The 22549-nt window shown below is 63.5% G+C and overlaps 1 protein-coding gene across 2 annotated transcripts in view; it reads left to right on the plus strand.

Moving 5' to 3' along the window:
• INTS1 (integrator complex subunit 1) overlaps window positions 1-15107 on the plus strand; it is a 38285-nt gene extending 23178 nt beyond the window's left edge. The window contains exons 27-40 of one of the 2 annotated variants that reach the window (XM_048493483.1): window positions 435-558; window positions 1571-1704; window positions 3016-3103; window positions 3649-3875; window positions 4254-4377; window positions 5001-5134; window positions 6580-6772; window positions 7093-7220; window positions 8196-8308; window positions 8603-8716; window positions 9462-9532; window positions 10246-10337; window positions 11473-11582; window positions 14545-15107. In XM_048493483.1, the coding sequence (XP_048349440.1) occupies window positions 435-558; window positions 1571-1704; window positions 3016-3103; window positions 3649-3875; window positions 4254-4377; window positions 5001-5134; window positions 6580-6772; window positions 7093-7220; window positions 8196-8308; window positions 8603-8716; window positions 9462-9532; window positions 10246-10337; window positions 11473-11582; window positions 14545-14660 (1768 nt within the window). In that variant the 3' untranslated portion in view covers window positions 14661-15107. The remainder of the gene's footprint in view (window positions 1-434; window positions 559-1570; window positions 1705-3015; window positions 3104-3648; window positions 3876-4253; window positions 4378-5000; window positions 5135-6579; window positions 6773-7092; window positions 7221-8195; window positions 8309-8602; window positions 8717-9461; window positions 9533-10245; window positions 10338-11472; window positions 11583-14544) is intronic. The other variant, XM_048493484.1, reaches the window with a different exon arrangement.
• The last annotated feature ends 7442 nt before the right edge of the window (window positions 15108-22549 follow it).

Genomic DNA, 22549 nt, shown 5'->3' on the forward strand with positions numbered 1-22549 from the left:
AAAGGGGTTTACAATCTCCTTGCCCTTCCCCCCTCACAACAAACACCCTGTGAGGTAGGTGGGGCTGACAGAGCTCCGAAGAACCGTGACTAGCCCAAGGTCACCCAGCTGGCGTGTGTGGGAGTGCACAGGCTAATCTGAATTCCCCAGATAAGCCTCCACAGCTCAGGCGGCAGAGCTGGGAATCAAACCCGGTTCCTCCAGATTAGATACACGAGCTCTTAACCTCCTACGCCACTGCTGCTCCCCAGATAAGCCTCCACAGCTCAAGTGGCAGAGTGGGGAATCAAACCACAGATTAGAGTGCACCTGCTCCTAACCACTACGCCACGCTGGCTCTAAGAGAGTATCTTCGGTTTTTCTCTTTCTAACTTGGTAAGGAAGGGGTGGGTTTCCTTGGATTTACCCCCACGTGTCTTATTTCATCCCTGCAGTGTTGAAATCGCCCGGCTTGGACCTACCTCAGGCCTTTTCATTGACTGGCTGGAAATCCTGGACCCCGAGGTGATTAGCAGTTGTCCGGATTTCCAACAACGGCTGCTGTTCTCGTGGAACAAGGTGAGGAGCCGTTCGCGACATGGGATCAGTAGCTGGAAATCGGGCGGGGTGCTTCGCCGCAGTGCCGAAACTAGCAAGTGGAAATTTCACCTGAATCTACCTGGCTTGGAAACGAGGTGGGGATAACTCCCAGACAAAAATGAAACGGTAGCTGCAAGAAAGAAGAAGTTTGGATTTATGCCCCGCTTCTCTTAACCGTAAGGGGTCTCAAAGCGGCTTACAAACTCTTTCCCCTCTTTACAGCAGACACTTGTGAGGCAGCTGGGGCTGAGAGAGTTCTGAGAGAACTGGGGCTGGCCCAAGGTCACCCAGCAGGCTTCATGTGGAGGAGTGGGGAATCAAACCCGGTTCTCCAGATCAGAGCCAACTGGTCTTAACACCTACCCCATGCTTGCTATCTGCATAGCTTGACTTTAATCTTTTGGCCACTGTAGGGTGCGGTAGCTTCTGGGTGCCGCCTCTTTGGGTAGTCTTGGGCTAAGCACCGCTTGCAATGGAGCAATGGGGACTCAAGACTCCGAACTCATTTAACCTTTTTGGGAAAATACAGATATGATATCTTGGCTTCTTCAGTTGGCAGGTGGCGTGACCTGTCCGGGGAAAATTCTAGAGAGCCAGCATGGTGTAGTGGTTAAGAGCAGGTGGATTCTAATCTGGAGAACCGGGTTTGATTCCCCACTCCTCCACCTGAATGGCAGAGGCTTATCTGGTGAACCAGATGTGTTTCCGCACTCCTACATTCCTGCCGGGTGACCTTGGGCTAGTCACAGTTCTCTCTGAACTCTCTCAGCCCCACCTGCCTCACAAGGTGTCTGTTGTGGGGAGAGGAAGGGAAAGGAGCTTGTAGGCCACCTTGAGTCTCCTTAACGGAGGGAAAGGTGGGGTATAAATTCAAACTCCCCCTCTTCTACTTTCCCTGGTCGGCATCTCGCGATGACAAACTCCAATTCCCGCTGCAAGTTGGCCATTATAATCCCTACTTTTTGTGTGCCCCCCCCCCCCCCCCCATCAGCAGGGTAAAGATTCTTCAGAGTCGGAGCCACCTTCTTTCCGCCCATACCTATTGGCCCTGCTCACTCACCAGTCCAATTGGACGACGCTCCACCATTGCATCCGGATCCTACTTTGCAAGCATCAGGAACAAAGGTGAGTCTTCGCCGAGTCGGATGCAGTCGTCCACAAAGGCCCTCTGACATACGTGCAGAGAAATGGCTCGTGTGCATGGGCGATTAAGATAGTAGAATACTAGAACCAGGGGGCATTAATTGAAAATGCTGGAGGGAAGAATTAGGACTAATAAAAGGAAACACTTCTTCACGCAACGTGTGATTGGCGTTTGGAATATGCTGCCACAGGAGGTGGTGATGGCCACTAACCTGGATAGCTTTAAAAGGGGCTTGGACAGATTTATGGAGGAGAAGTCGATTTCTGGCTCCCAATCTTGATCCTCCTTGATCTGAGATTGCAAATGCCTTAGCAGACCAGGTGCTCGGGAGCAGCAGCAGCAGAAGGCCATTGCTTTCACATCCTGCATGTGAGCTCCCAAAGGCACCTGGTGGGCTACTGCGAGTAGCAGAGAGCTGGACTAGATGGACTCTGGTCTGATCCAGCTGGCTTGTTCTTATGTTCTTATGTTTAACCCCCAGATGGAGGACATCGGAAAAGCAGAAAGCCCGTGGGAGGGAATCCGAGGTCCTGTTAGCACTGCGTTTTGTTAATAAGATTTTTATCAACCACATATGAACACACGCCAATTTTATTTTTAAATTAAAAATGACAGCATATAACAGAACAACAGTAAATGCACCTTAATGTTCAGTGAAATATAGACACGGTACAATTTTGAAAGGGAACCTTCCATCGTATTTTATCTAACGTTCTGATATTTAATCGTTTAATTAGCACCCACTGGTGTTTATTGAATAAACGACTTGACTGCTGCACCGAGGCTGAAATTTACACACCTTTTCAAACCGCAAATAAAGGATTTGGGGCTTGGTTGCGAAGGGCCCTCCAGATTAGAAATGTTTGGGGCATCTCTTTTGGGGCCCCATTTTTAATCCTTTTTAGTGCTGATGAAGTTAGAAATCGTTTTCTGGCTGAAAGGACCTTCCCAGTCCTGGTATTTGAACCCCAATTATGTGTTCGGGTAGACTCACAGTTCTCATGCATTCAGACAGACAGGTAGGCATCAGGAAATGGACACCCCCCCCCTGCCCCCCGTTTTCCCTTCCTTGCAGAATTGCCTTTCCTGCTATATATTTGAGGAAAGAATTATTTGAAGTCGGCGATGGCTGTTTGGAACAGCAATATAGCAACACTGATTTTCACCTGATAAAAATTGACACGGGTGGAGAGTTACAGGCGAGGACCTCGGTCCGTCTGCTGGCCGAGGGGATTCGACCGTCATTGGAATTTCAACCGCCATTCCTTCCCGCTTTCTGTCCCCCCTGCCAGGTCTGACCCAGCTGCATCCTTAGATTTTCTGTGGGCCTGCATTCATATCCCTCGGATTTGGCAAGGCAGAGATCAGCGGATACCCCAGGTAACGGGCTCGTCGTCCACCACGAAGATTGGGACGGGAGGATGCGAACGGTATCTAGCTTAGCGTTCCACTTCCTTCAATCACCAGGTCTGGATTGGGAGCAGCAGTGGCGTAGTGGTTAAGAGCAGGTGTACTCGAATCTGGAGGAACCGGGTTTGACTCCCCGCTCTGCCGCCTGAGCTGTGGAGGCTTATCTGGGGAATTCAGATTAGCCTGTGCACTCCCAAACACGCCAGCTGAGTGACCTTGGGCTAGTCACAGTTCTTCGGAGCACTCTCAGCCCCACTCACCTCACAGGGTATTTGTTGTGAGGGGGGAAGGGCAAGGAGATTGCAAACCCCTTGGAGTCTCCTACAGGAGAGAAAGGGGGGATATAAATCCAAACTCCTCCTCCTCCTCCTTCTCTTCTTCTTCTTCTTCTTCTTCGATTGTGTGTTCCTGCTTGGCAGGGGGTTGGACTTGATGGCCCTGGGGGGTCTCTTCCGACTCTATGATTCTGTGATCCTGCCATTTCTTTCCGACCATCTCTGGACTGGCCTTTTCAGAAACGGCGAGAGGAGTTTGTCCTCCGGCTGAAGGCGCCCGAGCTTATCAGCCTGGTGGAGCTGATCCTGGCGGAGTCGGAGACCAGGAGCGCCACATCCGAGGGAGCCGCCTGCTCGGGGATCCAGTCCCGGCTTCCGCTTTTGCTGAGCTGCTGCCACGGAGACATTGAAAGCATCAAAAAAGTCGTGGAGCATTTGACGGGCTGCGTCCAACGGTGGGGGAGCAGGTGAGGATGAACATGGCGCTTGGATACAAGAACATTTATGCCAAAATATATTTTTACTTTCAAACTGATTGCGGGGAGCAGTGTTAGGTAGGCACTGGGACCCAGAGGGAGCATTCTACAACAAAAACAGTCAGGCATGCTCCATGGCAGAGGAATATACAATAGACTATCATCTTTATGTGGAACAGAGTGTAGCGCCTTGAATTTTCAAAGAAAAGAAGCAAAAGCCATTCTTCCAGCAGGATCGATTTTGACTTAGGTGGATGTGATTCCTCTCCTGCTTTACACATGCGCCTGCCAGACTTGGGAGTCCCAAGCTTCAGTGTATTGGCGGCAACGCGGGCAATTTCACATTCCCCTCTTTTTCCCCATTTTTAGCTCCATGGGCAAACACTGCCAGGACCTTCTGCTCCAAATCTACCTCCAGTTGCCCGACATCCTTGTGCCCGTGCCGGAGACGTTGCTGTCCAGCGAAGGGGCTGCTGATAGCAGCACGTGCAAAGTAAGGATCCCAGCCAGTTACAGGAGGGAGCTGCATTGCAGAAGTGGTCCACGCTGCATACGCACGCTGCGAAGGCATTTGGGGGCTCGATAGTGCCCTTACCCGCCTCAAACTTTGTAAGAATTCCGAAGCTGTGCTGACGGTCAACGGTAAAGGAATAAAGTGCAGGTGCACTCTAATCTGGAGAACTGGGTTTGATCCCCGCTCTGCCACTTGAGCTGTGAAGGCTTATCTAGTGAGGCAGATTAGCTTGTGCACTTCAGCACACACCAGCTGGGTGCCCTTGGGCTAGTCACAGTTCTTCAGAGCGCCCCATCTACCTCACAGAGTATTTGTTGTTGGGGGGGAAGGGAAAGGAGATTGTAAACCCCTTTGAGTCTCCTTATAAGAATCCAACTCTTCTTTTTCTTGGTGGTCTCCCATCCAAGTAATAACTAGGGCTGCCCCTTCTTAGCTTCCAAGATCTGACGAGATTGGGCTAGTCTGGACCATCCAGGTCGGAGAAAGACAGAGGTGTTTTGTACCCTTGCCTGCCTCTGTGTCGCAACGATGGACGGGTCTCCCACCCGAGGTCCTCGGGGGTCTGTCCCCCGCCGCTGACTCCGCCACGTCTCTCCTCGCAGCTGGATTCCCTGGTCCACCGGTTCATCACCCTCCTTGCCGACTCCACGGACTCCAAAGCCGGCGAGAGTCGGCTGTGGGACGCAAACATGGCTTGTCGGAAGCTGGCTGTGGCTCACCCCATTCTTCTGCTCAGGTGCGTGCCTCCCCCCTCCTTTTCAACTCACGCCGTCACCTTTTCGTTTCCATTCGACTCTTTCCCACAAACACATAAGACATAGGGCACTGGTTCTCAACCTCCCTAATGCCGCGACCCTTTAATACAGTTCCTCATGTTGTGGCGACCCCCAACCATAACATTGATCCATTTTACAGATGGAGAACACTGATGCAGAGAGTCTTAGGCGACCCCTGGGAAAGGGTCGTTCGACCCCCAAAGGGGTCCAGACCCCCAGGTTGAGAACCACTGGTGTTGTGGCTCATGGATTTATCTAGGTCAGTTGTTCTCAACCTCCCTAATGCCGTGACCCTTTAATACAGTTCCTCATGTTGTGGTGACCCCCAACCATAACATCATTTTTGTTGCTACTTTATAACTGTAATTTTGCTACTGTTATGAATCGTAAAGTGAATATCTGATATGCAGGATGTATTTTCATTGTTACAAATTGAACATAATTAAAGCATAGTGACTAATCACAGAAACAATATGTAATTACATATTGTGAAATATTTATTTCTAATTACAAGACGTGTTTTCCGATGGTCTTAGGCGACCCCTGTGAAAGGGTCGTTCGACCCCCAAAGGGGTCGCAACCCATAGGTTGAGAACCGCTGACATAGGGTAACCATGGGCAGATGAGCACGTCTGAATTTGTTTAAACATGCTCGGCTTAGGGACCCCCCCCCCCCCCAGTTTTGCTGAGCGTTAATGTAACCTCAGCTTGTGGGTTCTGTGGGGCAGAACGTGGAATGAGTTTGCAACAACAAATTTTTAAAAACAAAATGGTTTACTTTCTTAACATATAACATCAACATTTAACATCACATTTCAAGGTCCTATTCAGGTTGCATTTTCAAGTCCTTATATTTACAGTCTACTGATACTGCCAAGTCCAATTCTTCTTTGCAAGTGGGTTGGCTCCTGAAGACTCCAAGGGCTCGATGAACAGGATTCAACATGATGAAGGTTTCCAGGAGAACGCTCACCCATTACAACCACAAAAAGAAACCCTGAAACAATAAACTCCAACATTTACAACATAGCAAAAATAAACAACTACCTTCCCAGTAGTTCCCAACAATATTGCAGTTTACCTTAACAAGGTGTTAAGGGCTTATACAACCAAGGTCCGAGTCTGGTAGCCTTGTCTCCTCCAAACTAGCTCTGCAGCCTTCTGCTGCTTTGAGTCTCCACCCCTTACTGGGTCAACCCATTCTGAGCATGGGGGTTACATTAACACTAAAAAATAATTTTTCTGCCATTTGCTCTTTAGCCACTTAGGTAAAACTGGACCGTCAGAGCTACCGCCCATAAAATCCACACGATTCTTTTCTGGATCTTGTTGGGATCACCTTTCACCTCTGAAACCGCTACTCGTCCCTTTGATTTCTTGCGTCTTCTCCCGGCTCTTTTCTCAGGCACCTGCCCATGATCGCTGCCCTCCTCCATGGCCGGGTCCACCTCAACTTCCAAGAATTCCGGCAGCAGAACCACCTCACGTTTTTCAGCCACGTCTTGGGGGTCTTGGAGCTCCTCCAGCCGCAGGTCTTCCAGAGCGAGCACCAGGGGGCGCTGTGGGATTGTCTGCTCTCCTTCATCCGCCTGCTTCTGGTGAGAGGCCGAGCAGCTCTGGGTCGGACTATGGCATCATCATGGTATCGCTTGCTGTGGCCACCAGAGAGGCAGTGCTGTTGTATACCACCAAGCAAGCTTCTTTGATTGATGGGAGGGTGTCTACTTGGGGCCTTAATTCCCGGGCAGGACCATACGTGGTCTGTGGGCCATCCTTAACCCCCCAGCTTCTCGCTTGTGGTTTGGGAGGATGCAGCTCGGTGGTAGTGGTGATAGTGGGAGCTGGCCCAGAGGGAGTTCTGTACGCGGGAGGGGATGCCTGGATCCCTTTTAAGACCCCCCCCCCTTTTCCATTTCAGAGCTACCGGAAATCTTCTCGCCACTTGGCGGCCTTCATCTCTAAGTTCGTGCAGTTTATCCACAAGTACGTCACGTCCAACGCCCAGGCTGCCGTCTCCTTCCTGCAGAAGCATTCGGACCCCCTCCAGTACGTACCCCGTCCGGGCCTCTCTCTTTATCCGGACTTTTCTTTAGGGATACAGTTTCACAATCAGGGGGAAAGGGTGGTGAAGGATTCCGTGCGGCTGCAGAAGTGGAACTCAGTGGGGAATAGCGAAATCTGTGGCCTGCAAATGTTTTAGATTGGGGGGTCTCTGTTGTGGGGTTCCATAGAGGGCCCTGCTGAGATCTTGTTTTTCTGTAAGCAAGAATTTGTATGCTGGGGGGGTCCTGTCCCCTACTGGTGGCCATAGGATGAACAGTGGGGCCACATTCCAGATGGTAGAAGTCATATAGTTCGTTCAACCTTGCGATAACTGTGGCTGGGAGAGAAAAACCCGATCCTCTTCACCTGACCCTGAAGAATCTAGTGCACTAATTCTCAACCTGGGGGTCGGGACCCCTTTGGGGGCCGAACAGCCCTTTCACAGGGGTCGCCGAAGACTCTCTGCATCAGTGTTCTCCATCTGTAAAATGGATCAATGTTAGGGTTGGGGGTCACCACAACATGAGGAACTGTAGTATTAAAGAGTCGCTGCATTAGGAAGGTTGAGAACCACTGAATTCTAGTGAGTTTTATAGGCTTGTGGGAATTCGAACTCAGGTTTCTTATGCAGAAGTTCTCTGTCTGCGATAGTGAAGCTGGCCCTCCCAGGGGGGAAATCAAGGCTCAAGAGCCAGGATAGTAACTTGGGCTGTCAGGTTTTCCTTGTTGACTTCATTTATACCCTGCTTTTTCTTCTCCCTTGGGGATACCTGACGCAGCTTACATGGTCCTTCTTTGCTCCATTTTATTCTCACTTGAACCCTGCGAGGTAGGCTAGGCTGAGACTAGCCCAAGGTCAGCTTTCCTGATAGAGTGGGGTTTCGAACCTGGGGTCTCTCAGATCCTGGTTCAACACCGACCCATTTTTTCCAAGCGACGCTGTACACTTTTTAATTTTATCGCACTGTTCTACTGCAGCGACCTATCATCAGATAACAACGATCTTGCAATGCTGAAATCTCTTCTGGCGGGTCTAAGTTTGCCAAGCAAGGACAGCGCGGCTGACCGGGGTGCCGACAATGAAAAAGACGGTGAGCCTTGGGGTTTTGGTTTAATTTGGACTCAGTAGATGAGGCATGTCTGGCAGAGAAGAATTCCCTTATCTTAAGTGTATGGTCTCCGGGAGGGTCCAGATGCCAACAGAGGAGTCAGGTTGGGGGACTGGACCCGAAATATTTAGAACCGGCTATTGGCCCCCCTCGGTTCATGTAAGAACTGCCAAGTCAGTGTCTGCAGTCCCACCTCCAGCCACCTGCTGAGGTGGCGCTAGAGTGCAGTTGTGCGATTCTCCCAATGAAAGCACCTATCTCTTTCTCTTTGTCTAGATGAGGCCGCAGCGGGGTCCCTGCCCCTGGTTAGTGTCTCGCTGTTCACGCTGCTCACTCCTGCCGAAATGGCCCCATACATGAAGAGGCTTTCCAGGGGGCGAACCGTGGAAGGTACGGGCCGCAGGTTCCAGTTTCTTTTTGCACGCTGAGAACCTTTTCGCACACTTGAGAGCCAGTGTGGTGTAGTGGTTAAGAGCAGGTGCACTCTAATCTGGAAAACTGGGTTTGATTCCCCGCTCTGTCACTTGAGCTGTGGATGCTTATCTGGGGAACCAGATTAGCTTGTGCACTCCAGCACATGACAGCTGGGTGACCTGGGGCTAGTCACAATTCTTTGGAACCCTCTTAGCCCACCTACCTCATAGGGTGCTTGTTGTGGGGGGGGAAGGGAAAGGAGATTGTCAGCCCCTTTGAATCTCCTTACAGGAGAAAAAGGGGGGGATATAAATCCAACTCTTCTTCTTTTTCTTCTTCTTCTGCTTCAAGCCGCCCTGGGCGCGGCAGTTGAGGGGAATAATAAAAGTTTCAAAGGCTGACGTTTGCTCTGCTCTGCTCTGGCGTTTGCTCTGCTCTGGATTTGCAGGGGTTCAGACCGATCCCCCAGTAGAGGCCCTGAAGCGTTACTCCTGCATACACAAACACGCACAGACTGTTGCACCGGCTATGAGTCCGGCTCAGCTCTGAGTTGCTCCCAAGAGCCCCCATATCGGGACTAGCTTTCATCTTGCAGCCAACTTGCCTGGTTTTGTCGGAGTCAGAACGGGCCAAAATTTCACGCAGGTCTGCCGGCTTCTCCCGTTTTGCCAGATGAAATTGACAACTCTCTGGTCTGTTTCTTTTTCCCCCCACATCCCAGATATCCTGGAGGTGCTGACCGATATCGATGAGATGTCTCGACGGAGGCCGGAAATCCTCTGCTTTTTTTCCGTACGTTGGTCGCCTCTCTGCGCGCTGGAATCTGATTTTGAGTCCAACCTCTAGCCCCCTGCTCTAGTTGGGATGTTTTTGCAGTCTTTCAGGGGAGAGAGTTTACCACATGGCAGGAAAGATTTTTTTCCCTTATGCATTGCCTTCAATACTTAAAGTGCCTTTAAGATACTTAAAGTGCCTTTATGTTACTTAACATTCTAAGCCAGTGGTGGCGAACCTTTGGCACTCCAGATGTTATGGACTACAATTCCCATCAGCCCCTGCCAGCATGGCTGGAGTGCAAGAGGTTTGCCACCATGGTATAGATTACCTTTTCCTGCTTTTACCTTAGATAGCCTTTTCCTGCTTTTGGCCTGCACAATGTAGTAGTTAGGAGTGGTGGACTCTGATCTGGAGGACCAGGTTTGATCCCTCACTCCATCACAAGAGTGGAGAACTCTCATCTGGCGAACTGGATTTGTTTCCCTGCTCCTACACATGAAGCCTGCTGGGTGACCTTGGGCCAGTCACTGTTCTCTCAGCACTATCTCAACTGCACTTATCGCACGTCTGTTGTGGGGAGAGGAAGGGAGAGCAGTTTGTAAGCTGCCTTGACATACTCCAGCGTAAGTCCGTTGACTTCTGTGCTGCCCCAAGAGGTTCAGTTATTTAGATATCTGGAGGGGGGGAGGTTTCTATTTAAGCGCTGCTGTTTCTTCTGCCCCCCTCAGTCTCACCTGCAACGCCTGATGAGCTCTCCCGAAGAGATCTGCCGCAACCTTGCCTTTTGCCTCGCTCTCCGCTCCATTCAAAACAACCCCAGGTAAGGGGGAAAGATGGCTCAGCAGGTAGGAATGTGTGAGAACAGGCAGGGGGCAGGCCCGCATTACCCAGAAGGCCGACTAGGCTGAAGTTTCGGGTCCCGGCAGGGATGTGGGCCTGTCAAATTGGGGGGGGGGGCACTGTTTCCAGCGCCCCAGGGCTTCGGCCTTTCTGACAGGTGTTGGCTGAGCAAGCAGGTGATGCAAACCCCTTTAGGAAGGAGCAGCAGGGCTGTGCTCATGTAACCTCTTTCTGTGGGTTCTGTGGGGCAGTACTTGGAAGGAGTTGCAAAGAACTCAGTTTAAAGCAAAACAGTTTACTTCTCTTAACAGATAACACTTTTAAAACATTTAACATTTACACTTTACAGTCCTATTAAGTTTGCATTTTCGAGTCCTTATATTTACAGTCTATTGATATTGCCAAGTCCAATTCTTCTTTGCTGGTGGTTGGTTTTGAAGAGTTCAGAGGCTGGGTGAACAGGCTTCAAGATGATGAAGGTTCCCAGAAAACTCTCACCATTTACATACACAAAAACCCTGAAACAATAAATTCTAACATTTACAATATAGCAAAAAAATAAACTCCCTTCCCACTAGTTCCCCACAACATTACAGTTACTTTAAACAAGGTGTTAAGGGCTTAATAAAATCAATCCAGGTCCCAGCCTGGTAGCCTTGCTTCTTCCAACCTCATGAGTTCTGCAGCCTTCTGCTTCTTTTCAGACTCCACCCCTTTCTGGGTCATCCCATTCTTACACAGGGGTTACACTCGCGGCCAATTGCTGGTCATGCTGATGGCCGACGGCCAGCTGTTTTCTCCACTGACGGACAGGCCAGCAGTTGGACACCCTCTTTCCCTCCCGATCGCTCCAGAGCCGTTTTCCAGCATTTTACAAACAGGATTTTTACCTGTTTAGTTTAAACAAGGCACTGAGTGAACTGGTGTAGCATGCAGGGAAAGTTCGCGTGGAACTCCTCCTTTTTTAAAAGCGTGTATATCTCGGAACTGCACGTAGCCCTTTTGCGGCAAAAGTTGCGGAGCCAGCAAACTCTCTGCTCTGGATTGAGATCAGGAAAGTGTGGTCGAGTCTGTTGGGAAGTTTTTTAGAGTTTTGGTCTGTTTCGAATTTCCAGCGTGGCAGCGGACTTCCTTCCTACGTTCATGTACTGCCTCGGGAGCCGCGACTTTGAGGTTGTTCAGACGGCGTTGAGGAACCTGCCGGAATATACCCTCCTTTGCCAAGGTGAGATTGTTTGTCCCTTGCCTCGAAAACCTACTGGGGTCACCGTAAGTCGGCTGAGGCTTGACGGTGTTTTCCACCACCGGTTGCAGTGCCAAAGGGTGAAATCTGCACATAACGAAGGCTGGCTGCTGTACCGGGATCTGGGCACGTGAACTGAAATGTCCCAAATTCACAGTCTCGTAAATGTATACATTACTCTCCCTAGCGAACAATTCCCCACAGCCAGGCCTGTGTTTAGCAGCGCAAATACTGCTGGAAAGTGTAATTTTCTTTATTTGCGCCAAACCTTTTCACCCCCTTCTTTCCAAAAGCTCAGAGCACTTTCACACTATTCTCAAATTTCTCCACTGAAATAAATTAACAAAGGAATGTGCAAGGCCGGTCTTACCAGAAGAAAACATGTGCACGTTTACTAGACTTTGAAATAAATAAGACGCTTGCTTAATCACCCGTGAAGCGCCAGTGTAAGTAGAATCATGGAATCACAGAGTTGGAAGAGACCCCAGGGGCCATCCAGTCCAACCCCCTGCAATGCAGGAACACACAATCAAAGTACTCCTGACTGATGGCCATCCAGCCTCTCTTTAAAAACCTCCAAAGGAGACTCCACCACACTCCGAGGTAGTGCATTCCACTGTCGAACAGCCCTGACTGTCAGGAAGTTCTTCCTGATGTTTAGGTGGAATCTCTTTTCCTTCACCTTGAACCCATCACTCCTGGCCCTAGTCTCTGGAGCAGCAGAAGACAACCTTGCTCCCTCACCAACATGACATCCCTTCCAATATCTAAACATGGCTATCAGTTTAGGTAGACAAGCCTTTATTGGCATTCCAAAATACAATAAAACAGTTGTCCATAAAAAGACAGATAGATACAACAGCCATTCAGAGTCTTATCAATAGTTTAGTCCAAATGGACTCATCAAAAGTGCCATTCCCATACACCTCTCCACAGACCAGACTGAAGACCCACCAACAGAGCCCAGGCATCACAACAGCATACAGTATCAACACTCCACTATGAAACACAGAGTTTGTTAGAGTGGCACCTAACACAGAACAAGGGATAAGGGGCAAGGAAATGGGCGAACAATTGATTTGACTCCAATAGGTTGCCACAGCCTTCAGTTGTCGACATGGCTATCATGTCACCTCTTCACCTTTTCTTCACCAAACTAGGTTTCCTCCTACAAACCAGATTTTCCAGAGTCCTTGTAAAAAATCTTTAGATGTACAGATCAAAAAATCCATAGGCTGGGGTTAGTCCCGGATGTGAGCTTGCAGAAAAATCTGGAATTTCCCTGAGTGGCCAACTTGGCTGTTTCTGGGATATCTACAAGAGAAGAAAAGGAGGAAGAGTTGTAAGGAGGGGTATGGGAGAATGGCCAAAGAGAATGACCAATCGCTCTTCAAAGCCATCTGTGCTCAGAGAGGTAGATGCCAGGGATAAAAGGAGCAGCCATAACGTGTTAAACTACCTAAGGATTTTCAAGACAAGAGAGGAAGAAGAGAAGAGTTTGGATTTATATCCCCCTTTCTCTCCTGTAAGGAGACTCAAAGGGACTTACAAACTCCTTTCCCTTCCCCCCTCCCCCCTGCACAGCAAGCACCCTGTGAGGTGGGTGAGGCTGAGAGAGCTCTGAAGAACTGTGACTAGCCCAAGGTGACCCAGCGGGCATATGTTGGAGTGCACAAGCTAATCTAGTTCACCAGATAAGCCTGCACAGCTCGAGTGGCAGAGTGGGGATTTAAACCTGGTTCTCCAGATTAGAGTGCACCTGCTCTTAACCACTATGCCACACTGGCTCTTCCCTGTTGTCCACACACGCACACTGGTGGTTTAGACAGATACAGTAAGGAAAGGCCAATTTTTTTTAATCTTTGCAAAAAATGGTGGCATTTAGGTGCTGAAAAACCCCAGAGACTAGAGGTACCTTTTCCTCCAAGGCTTCCAGGGTCAAGAACGGTCTTCAAAGCAAGTTTGCTGCTCTTCTGTCTTGCAAATACTTGTCAAGCACACCGTGGGTGGGAGAGGGCACGATGGGCTGTATGTTTTGATCAGAATGTGAGCTGGCAACCTTTTCTTTGATCCCTGGCAAATATTGGCTGACGTTCCTGTTAGGCCTAGATGGTTCTGATAACAGCAGCCTCCGCCCTCGCTCAGCACTTAACGCATAATTCCTGATAGATTTTTTTTTTAAATAGACCTTTGTATGGCACAAGCAGAAAGATGTCAATTGCTGCCTTGGGGGGAAAACGCATTTGAACCCGTTTGGCAGGGGAGAGCGGTCAACCAATGTAATAAATAAATAATCATAATCCCCAAAATCAAGGAAGGTATTTGTTTGTTAGTTTGCACACTTATTAAGGATGGCTAGTGGGGGAATCCAGGTAACCGGCGAATCAGCAGATAAATTTCTGGCCGGAATTGGGGAGTCCCAAATCCGATTCCTCACATAAGCTGTTAGACCTAATAGCCTACAATGGATCAGGTAACAGGCAGAAGAAATGATGTTTTAAATCCAAATCAGATAGCCCTCTGAATTGATTGGGCAAATGAGGCAGGTGTGATATAATAATTGTCCTTATATGTGGATAACTATTTTTAAATATGCGGATCAAAAAATCCACAGACTGGGGCCAGTCCCAGCTATGGGCTTGCAGAAAAATTCAAAATTGCCTGGAGTGGCCAACCTAGCTGTTCCTGGAATATCGCCAAGAGCTTTTCCCTATTGTTCACATGCACACACGTGCGCGCGCACACACACACACACACACACACACACACACAGACTGGTGGTTTAGACAGATACAGTAAGGAAAGGTCTATCAGTGTTAACTAGGAGAACTTTAATAGAAACTCCATGTTAAGAGGCAGTCTATCTTTGAATACCAAATGATCAGCAGGGCAAAGTGTTCCATTTCCAATGGATCTTTCTAACCTGTGTCTTTCCTCCTCCCAGAACATGCGGCTGTACTGTTGCACCGGGCTTTCCTGGTTGGGATGTACGGGCAGATCGACACCAGCTCCCAAATTTCGGAGGCCTTGAAGATTCTGCACATGGAAGCCACAATATGATCAGGGTCGGGCTTTGAGGAATTGGAAATCGGAAGGAGAAAAGGTTGGGATTCATTCCCTCCTCCTCCAGTGTTGTGATGCCGTTGGCAGGATAGCCGAAGAGAAGACGTTTTGTGATCCATCCCTCATTCCAAACCAGGGCGAAGGATACACTGAATCCATGAGAGAGCTTTCAGCAAAGGAGAAGTTGGCTCAGGCTTAAGAGATGCTGGAACTCAGCCCACGCTTACGTGGAAATTGAACCGATTCAAAGACCAAATGATTGGAGTAGGGTTTTTTTTAACCAGTTGTTAAGTGGTGGGGCTAAAATGGCAGTCCACCCGGGGAAGAACTCTTTGTCTTTTTGGATTGTCACCAAACCACCGCCAAACATGGGTCAGCAGCGTGGATCAGCACCCAGCTAAAGATTTGTTCCTTTAAAAAAATTAAAACCAGTCCATTCTGTTACGCTTTCATATATACCTCTTGATTTCACCTCTCTTTTATTTGCACAGTTTGTGAAACCACTCGGGGAACGTTCCGGAAGGCAGCCATGTTGGTCTGCAGTAGCTGCACTTTAGAGACCAACATGATTTTCGGGTGCTTTAGAGACCAACACAATTTTCGGGCGGTTTAGAGACCAACACGATTTTCGGGCGCTTTAGAGACCAACACGATTTGGTGGGGGGGGGGGGGGGTGGGGGGGGGGGGGGGTGGGGGGGGGGGGGGGTGGGGGGGGGGGGGGGTGGGGGGGGGGGGGGGTGGGGGGGGGGGGGGGTGGGGGGGGGGGGGGGTGGGGGGGGGGGGGGGTGGGGGGGGGGGGGGGTGGGGGGGGGGGGGGGTGGGGGGGGGGGGGGGTGGGGGGGGGGGGGGGTGGGGGGGGGGGGGGGTGGGGGGGGGGGGGGGTGGGGGGGGGGGGGGGTGGGGGGGGGGGGGGGTGGGGGGGGGGGGGGGTGGGGGGGGGGGGGGGTGGGGGGGGGGGGGGGTGGGGGGGGGGGGGGGTGGGGGGGGGGGGGGGTGGGGGGGGGGGGGGGTGGGGGGGGGGGGGGGTGGGGGGGGGGGGGGGTGGGGGGGGGGGGGGGTGGGGGGGGGGGGGGGTGGGGGGGGGGGGGGGTGGGGGGGGGGGGGGGTGGGGGGGGGGGGGGGTGGGGGGGGGGGGGGGTGGGGGGGGGGGGGGGTGGGGGGGGGGGGGGGTGGGGGGGGGGGGGGGTGGGGGGGGGGGGGGGTGGGGGGGGGGGGGGGTGGGGGGGGGGGGGGGTGGGGGGGGGGGGGGGTGGGGGGGGGGGGGGGTGGGGGGGGGGGGGGGTGGGGGGGGGGGGGGGTGGGGGGGGGGGGGGGTGGGGGGGGGGGGGGGTGGGGGGGGGGGGGGGTGGGGGGGGGGGGGGGTGGGGGGGGGGGGGGGTGGGGGGGGGGGGGGGTGGGGGGGGGGGGGGGTGGGGGGGGGGGGGGGTGGGGGGGGGGGGGGGTGGGGGGGGGGGGGGGTGGGGGGGGGGGGGGGTGGGGGGGGGGGGGGGTGGGGGGGGGGGGGGGTGGGGGGGGGGGGGGGTGGGGGGGGGGGGGGGTGGGGGGGGGGGGGGGTGGGGGGGGGGGGGGGTGGGGGGGGGGGGGGGTGGGGGGGGGGGGGGGTGGGGGGGGGGGGGGGTGGGGGGGGGGGGGGGTGGGGGGGGGGGGGGGTGGGGGGGGGGGGGGGTGGGGGGGGGGGGGGGTGGGGGGGGGGGGGGGTGGGGGGGGGGGGGGGTGGGGGGGGGGGGGGGTGGGGGGGGGGGGGGGTGGGGGGGGGGGGGGGTGGGGGGGGGGGGGGGTGGGGGGGGGGGGGGGTGGGGGGGGGGGGGGGTGGGGGGGGGGGGGGGTGGGGGGGGGGGGGGGTGGGGGGGGGGGGGGGTGGGGGGGGGGGGGGGTGGGGGGGGGGGGGGGTGGGGGGGGGGGGGGGTGGGGGGGGGGGGGGGTGGGGGGGGGGGGGGGTGGGGGGGGGGGGGGGTGGGGGGGGGGGGGGGTGGGGGGGGGGGGGGGTGGGGGGGGGGGGGGGTGGGGGGGGGGGGGGGTGGGGGGGGGGGGGGGTGGGGGGGGGGGGGGGTGGGGGGGGGGGGGGGTGGGGGGGGGGGGGGGTGGGGGGGGGGGGGGGTGGGGGGGGGGGGGGGTGGGGGGGGGGGGGGGTGGGGGGGGGGGGGGGTGGGGGGGGGGGGGGGTGGGGGGGGGGGGGGGTGGGGGGGGGGGGGGGTGGGGGGGGGGGGGGGTGGGGGGGGGGGGGGGTGGGGGGGGGGGGGGGTGGGGGGGGGGGGGGGTGGGGGGGGGGGGGGGTGGGGGGGGGGGGGGGTGGGGGGGGGGGGGGGTGGGGGGGGGGGGGGGTGGGGGGGGGGGGGGGTGGGGGGGGGGGGGGGTGGGGGGGGGGGGGGGTGGGGGGGGGGGGGGGTGGGGGGGGGGGGGGGTGGGGGGGGGGGGGGGTGGGGGGGGGGGGGGGTGGGGGGGGGGGGGGGTGGGGGGGGGGGGGGGTGGGGGGGGGGGGGGGTGGGGGGGGGGGGGGGTGGGGGGGGGGGGGGGTGGGGGGGGGGGGGGGTGGGGGGGGGGGGGGGTGGGGGGGGGGGGGGGTGGGGGGGGGGGGGGGTGGGGGGGGGGGGGGGTGGGGGGGGGGGGGGGTGGGGGGGGGGGGGGGTGGGGGGGGGGGGGGGTGGGGGGGGGGGGGGGTGGGGGGGGGGGGGGGTGGGGGGGGGGGGGGGTGGGGGGGGGGGGGGGTGGGGGGGGGGGGGGGTGGGGGGGGGGGGGGGTGGGGGGGGGGGGGGGTGGGGGGGGGGGGGGGTGGGGGGGGGGGGGGGTGGGGGGGGGGGGGGGTGGGGGGGGGGGGGGGTGGGGGGGGGGGGGGGTGGGGGGGGGGGGGGGTGGGGGGGGGGGGGGGTGGGGGGGGGGGGGGGTGGGGGGGGGGGGGGGTGGGGGGGGGGGGGGGTGGGGGGGGGGGGGGGTGGGGGGGGGGGGGGGTGGGGGGGGGGGGGGGTGGGGGGGGGGGGGGGTGGGGGGGGGGGGGGGTGGGGGGGGGGGGGGGTGGGGGGGGGGGGGGGTGGGGGGGGGGGGGGGTGGGGGGGGGGGGGGGTGGGGGGGGGGGGGGGTGGGGGGGGGGGGGGGTGGGGGGGGGGGGGGGTGGGGGGGGGGGGGGGTGGGGGGGGGGGGGGGTGGGGGGGGGGGGGGGTGGGGGGGGGGGGGGGTGGGGGGGGGGGGGGGTGGGGGGGGGGGGGGGTGGGGGGGGGGGGGGGTGGGGGGGGGGGGGGGTGGGGGGGGGGGGGGGTGGGGGGGGGGGGGGGTGGGGGGGGGGGGGGGTGGGGGGGGGGGGGGGTGGGGGGGGGGGGGGGTGGGGGGGGGGGGGGGTGGGGGGGGGGGGGGGTGGGGGGGGGGGGGGGTGGGGGGGGGGGGGGGTGGGGGGGGGGGGGGGTGGGGGGGGGGGGGGGTGGGGGGGGGGGGGGGTGGGGGGGGGGGGGGGTGGGGGGGGGGGGGGGTGGGGGGGGGGGGGGGTGGGGGGGGGGGGGGGTGGGGGGGGGGGGGGGTGGGGGGGGGGGGGGGTGGGGGGGGGGGGGGGTGGGGGGGGGGGGGGGTGGGGGGGGGGGGGGGTGGGGGGGGGGGGGGGTGGGGGGGGGGGGGGGTGGGGGGGGGGGGGGGTGGGGGGGGGGGGGGGTGGGGGGGGGGGGGGGTGGGGGGGGGGGGGGGTGGGGGGGGGGGGGGGTGGGGGGGGGGGGGGGTGGGGGGGGGGGGGGGTGGGGGGGGGGGGGGGTGGGGGGGGGGGGGGGTGGGGGGGGGGGGGGGTGGGGGGGGGGGGGGGTGGGGGGGGGGGGGGGTGGGGGGGGGGGGGGGTGGGGGGGGGGGGGGGTGGGGGGGGGGGGGGGTGGGGGGGGGGGGGGGTGGGGGGGGGGGGGGGTGGGGGGGGGGGGGGGTGGGGGGGGGGGGGGGTGGGGGGGGGGGGGGGTGGGGGGGGGGGGGGGTGGGGGGGGGGGGGGGTGGGGGGGGGGGGGGGTGGGGGGGGGGGGGGGTGGGGGGGGGGGGGGGTGGGGGGGGGGGGGGGTGGGGGGGGGGGGGGGTGGGGGGGGGGGGGGGTGGGGGGGGGGGGGGGTGGGGGGGGGGGGGGGTGGGGGGGGGGGGGGGTGGGGGGGGGGGGGGGTGGGGGGGGGGGGGGGTGGGGGGGGGGGGGGGTGGGGGGGGGGGGGGGTGGGGGGGGGGGGGGGTGGGGGGGGGGGGGGGTGGGGGGGGGGGGGGGTGGGGGGGGGGGGGGGTGGGGGGGGGGGGGGGTGGGGGGGGGGGGGGGTGGGGGGGGGGGGGGGTGGGGGGGGGGGGGGGTGGGGGGGGGGGGGGGTGGGGGGGGGGGGGGGTGGGGGGGGGGGGGGGTGGGGGGGGGGGGGGGTGGGGGGGGGGGGGGGTGGGGGGGGGGGGGGGTGGGGGGGGGGGGGGGTGGGGGGGGGGGGGGGTGGGGGGGGGGGGGGGTGGGGGGGGGGGGGGGTGGGGGGGGGGGGGGGTGGGGGGGGGGGGGGGTGGGGGGGGGGGGGGGTGGGGGGGGGGGGGGGTGGGGGGGGGGGGGGGTGGGGGGGGGGGGGGGTGGGGGGGGGGGGGGGTGGGGGGGGGGGGGGGTGGGGGGGGGGGGGGGTGGGGGGGGGGGGGGGTGGGGGGGGGGGGGGGTGGGGGGGGGGGGGGGTGGGGGGGGGGGGGGGTGGGGGGGGGGGGGGGTGGGGGGGGGGGGGGGTGGGGGGGGGGGGGGGTGGGGGGGGGGGGGGGTGGGGGGGGGGGGGGGTGGGGGGGGGGGGGGGTGGGGGGGGGGGGGGGTGGGGGGGGGGGGGGGTGGGGGGGGGGGGGGGTGGGGGGGGGGGGGGGTGGGGGGGGGGGGGGGTGGGGGGGGGGGGGGGTGGGGGGGGGGGGGGGTGGGGGGGGGGGGGGGTGGGGGGGGGGGGGGGTGGGGGGGGGGGGGGGTGGGGGGGGGGGGGGGTGGGGGGGGGGGGGGGTGGGGGGGGGGGGGGGTGGGGGGGGGGGGGGGTGGGGGGGGGGGGGGGTGGGGGGGGGGGGGGGTGGGGGGGGGGGGGGGTGGGGGGGGGGGGGGGTGGGGGGGGGGGGGGGTGGGGGGGGGGGGGGGTGGGGGGGGGGGGGGGTGGGGGGGGGGGGGGGTGGGGGGGGGGGGGGGTGGGGGGGGGGGGGGGTGGGGGGGGGGGGGGGTGGGGGGGGGGGGGGGTGGGGGGGGGGGGGGGTGGGGGGGGGGGGGGGTGGGGGGGGGGGGGGGTGGGGGGGGGGGGGGGTGGGGGGGGGGGGGGGTGGGGGGGGGGGGGGGTGGGGGGGGGGGGGGGTGGGGGGGGGGGGGGGTGGGGGGGGGGGGGGGTGGGGGGGGGGGGGGGTGGGGGGGGGGGGGGGTGGGGGGGGGGGGGGGTGGGGGGGGGGGGGGGTGGGGGGGGGGGGGGGTGGGGGGGGGGGGGGGTGGGGGGGGGGGGGGGTGGGGGGGGGGGGGGGTGGGGGGGGGGGGGGGTGGGGGGGGGGGGGGGTGGGGGGGGGGGGGGGTGGGGGGGGGGGGGGGTGGGGGGGGGGGGGGGTGGGGGGGGGGGGGGGTGGGGGGGGGGGGGGGTGGGGGGGGGGGGGGGTGGGGGGGGGGGGGGGTGGGGGGGGGGGGGGGTGGGGGGGGGGGGGGGTGGGGGGGGGGGGGGGTGGGGGGGGGGGGGGGTGGGGGGGGGGGGGGGTGGGGGGGGGGGGGGGTGGGGGGGGGGGGGGGTGGGGGGGGGGGGGGGTGGGGGGGGGGGGGGGTGGGGGGGGGGGGGGGTGGGGGGGGGGGGGGGTGGGGGGGGGGGGGGGTGGGGGGGGGGGGGGGTGGGGGGGGGGGGGGGTGGGGGGGGGGGGGGGTGGGGGGGGGGGGGGGTGGGGGGGGGGGGGGGTGGGGGGGGGGGGGGGTGGGGGGGGGGGGGGGTGGGGGGGGGGGGGGGTGGGGGGGGGGGGGGGTGGGGGGGGGGGGGGGTGGGGGGGGGGGGGGGTGGGGGGGGGGGGGGGTGGGGGGGGGGGGGGGTGGGGGGGGGGGGGGGTGGGGGGGGGGGGGGGTGGGGGGGGGGGGGGGTGGGGGGGGGGGGGGGTGGGGGGGGGGGGGGGTGGGGGGGGGGGGGGGTGGGGGGGGGGGGGGGTGGGGGGGGGGGGGGGTGGGGGGGGGGGGGGGTGGGGGGGGGGGGGGGTGGGGGGGGGGGGGGGTGGGGGGGGGGGGGGGTGGGGGGGGGGGGGGGTGGGGGGGGGGGGGGGTGGGGGGGGGGGGGGGTGGGGGGGGGGGGGGGTGGGGGGGGGGGGGGGTGGGGGGGGGGGGGGGTGGGGGGGGGGGGGGGTGGGGGGGGGGGGGGGTGGGGGGGGGGGGGGGTGGGGGGGGGGGGGGGTGGGGGGGGGGGGGGGTGGGGGGGGGGGGGGGTGGGGGGGGGGGGGGGTGGGGGGGGGGGGGGGTGGGGGGGGGGGGGGGTGGGGGGGGGGGGGGGTGGGGGGGGGGGGGGGTGGGGGGGGGGGGGGGTGGGGGGGGGGGGGGGTGGGGGGGGGGGGGGGTGGGGGGGGGGGGGGGTGGGGGGGGGGGGGGGTGGGGGGGGGGGGGGGTGGGGGGGGGGGGGGGTGGGGGGGGGGGGGGGTGGGGGGGGGGGGGGGTGGGGGGGGGGGGGGGTGGGGGGGGGGGGGGGTGGGGGGGGGGGGGGGTGGGGGGGGGGGGGGGTGGGGGGGGGGGGGGGTGGGGGGGGGGGGGGGTGGGGGGGGGGGGGGGTGGGGGGGGGGGGGGGTGGGGGGGGGGGGGGGTGGGGGGGGGGGGGGGTGGGGGGGGGGGGGGGTGGGGGGGGGGGGGGGTGGGGGGGGGGGGGGGTGGGGGGGGGGGGGGGTGGGGGGGGGGGGGGGTGGGGGGGGGGGGGGGTGGGGGGGGGGGGGGGTGGGGGGGGGGGGGGGTGGGGGGGGGGGGGGGTGGGGGGGGGGGGGGGTGGGGGGGGGGGGGGGTGGGGGGGGGGGGGGGTGGGGGGGGGGGGGGGTGGGGGGGGGGGGGGGTGGGGGGGGGGGGGGGTGGGGGGGGGGGGGGGTGGGGGGGGGGGGGGGTGGGGGGGGGGGGGGGTGGGGGGGGGGGGGGGTGGGGGGGGGGGGGGGTGGGGGGGGGGGGGGGTGGGGGGGGGGGGGGGTGGGGGGGGGGGGGGGTGGGGGGGGGGGGGGGTGGGGGGGGGGGGGGGTGGGGGGGGGGGGGGGTGGGGGGGGGGGGGGGTGGGGGGGGGGGGGGGTGGGGGGGGGGGGGGGTGGGGGGGGGGGGGGGTGGGGGGGGGGGGGGGTGGGGGGGGGGGGGGGTGGGGGGGGGGGGGGGTGGGGGGGGGGGGGGGTGGGGGGGGGGGGGGGTGGGGGGGGGGGGGGGTGGGGGGGGGGGGGGGTGGGGGGGGGGGGGGGTGGGGGGGGGGGGGGGTGGGGGGGGGGGGGGGTGGGGGGGGGGGGGGGTGGGGGGGGGGGGGGGTGGGGGGGGGGGGGGGTGGGGGGGGGGGGGGGTGGGGGGGGGGGGGGGTGGGGGGGGGGGGGGGTGGGGGGGGGGGGGGGTGGGGGGGGGGGGGGGTGGGGGGGGGGGGGGGTGGGGGGGGGGGGGGGTGGGGGGGGGGGGGGGTGGGGGGGGGGGGGGGTGGGGGGGGGGGGGGGTGGGGGGGGGGGGGGGTGGGGGGGGGGGGGGGTGGGGGGGGGGGGGGGTGGGGGGGGGGGGGGGTGGGGGGGGGGGGGGGTGGGGGGGGGGGGGGGTGGGGGGGGGGGGGGGTGGGGGGGGGGGGGGGTGGGGGGGGGGGGGGGTGGGGGGGGGGGGGGGTGGGGGGGGGGGGGGGTGGGGGGGGGGGGGGGTGGGGGGGGGGGGGGGTGGGGGGGGGGGGGGGTGGGGGGGGGGGGGGGTGGGGGGGGGGGGGGGTGGGGGGGGGGGGGGGTGGGGGGGGGGG

The sequence above is a fragment of the Sphaerodactylus townsendi genome, linkage group LG04 (genome assembly GCF_021028975.2).
Source record: "Sphaerodactylus townsendi isolate TG3544 linkage group LG04, MPM_Stown_v2.3, whole genome shotgun sequence".
NCBI classification, from domain to species: Eukaryota; Metazoa; Chordata; class Lepidosauria; order Squamata; family Sphaerodactylidae; genus Sphaerodactylus; species Sphaerodactylus townsendi.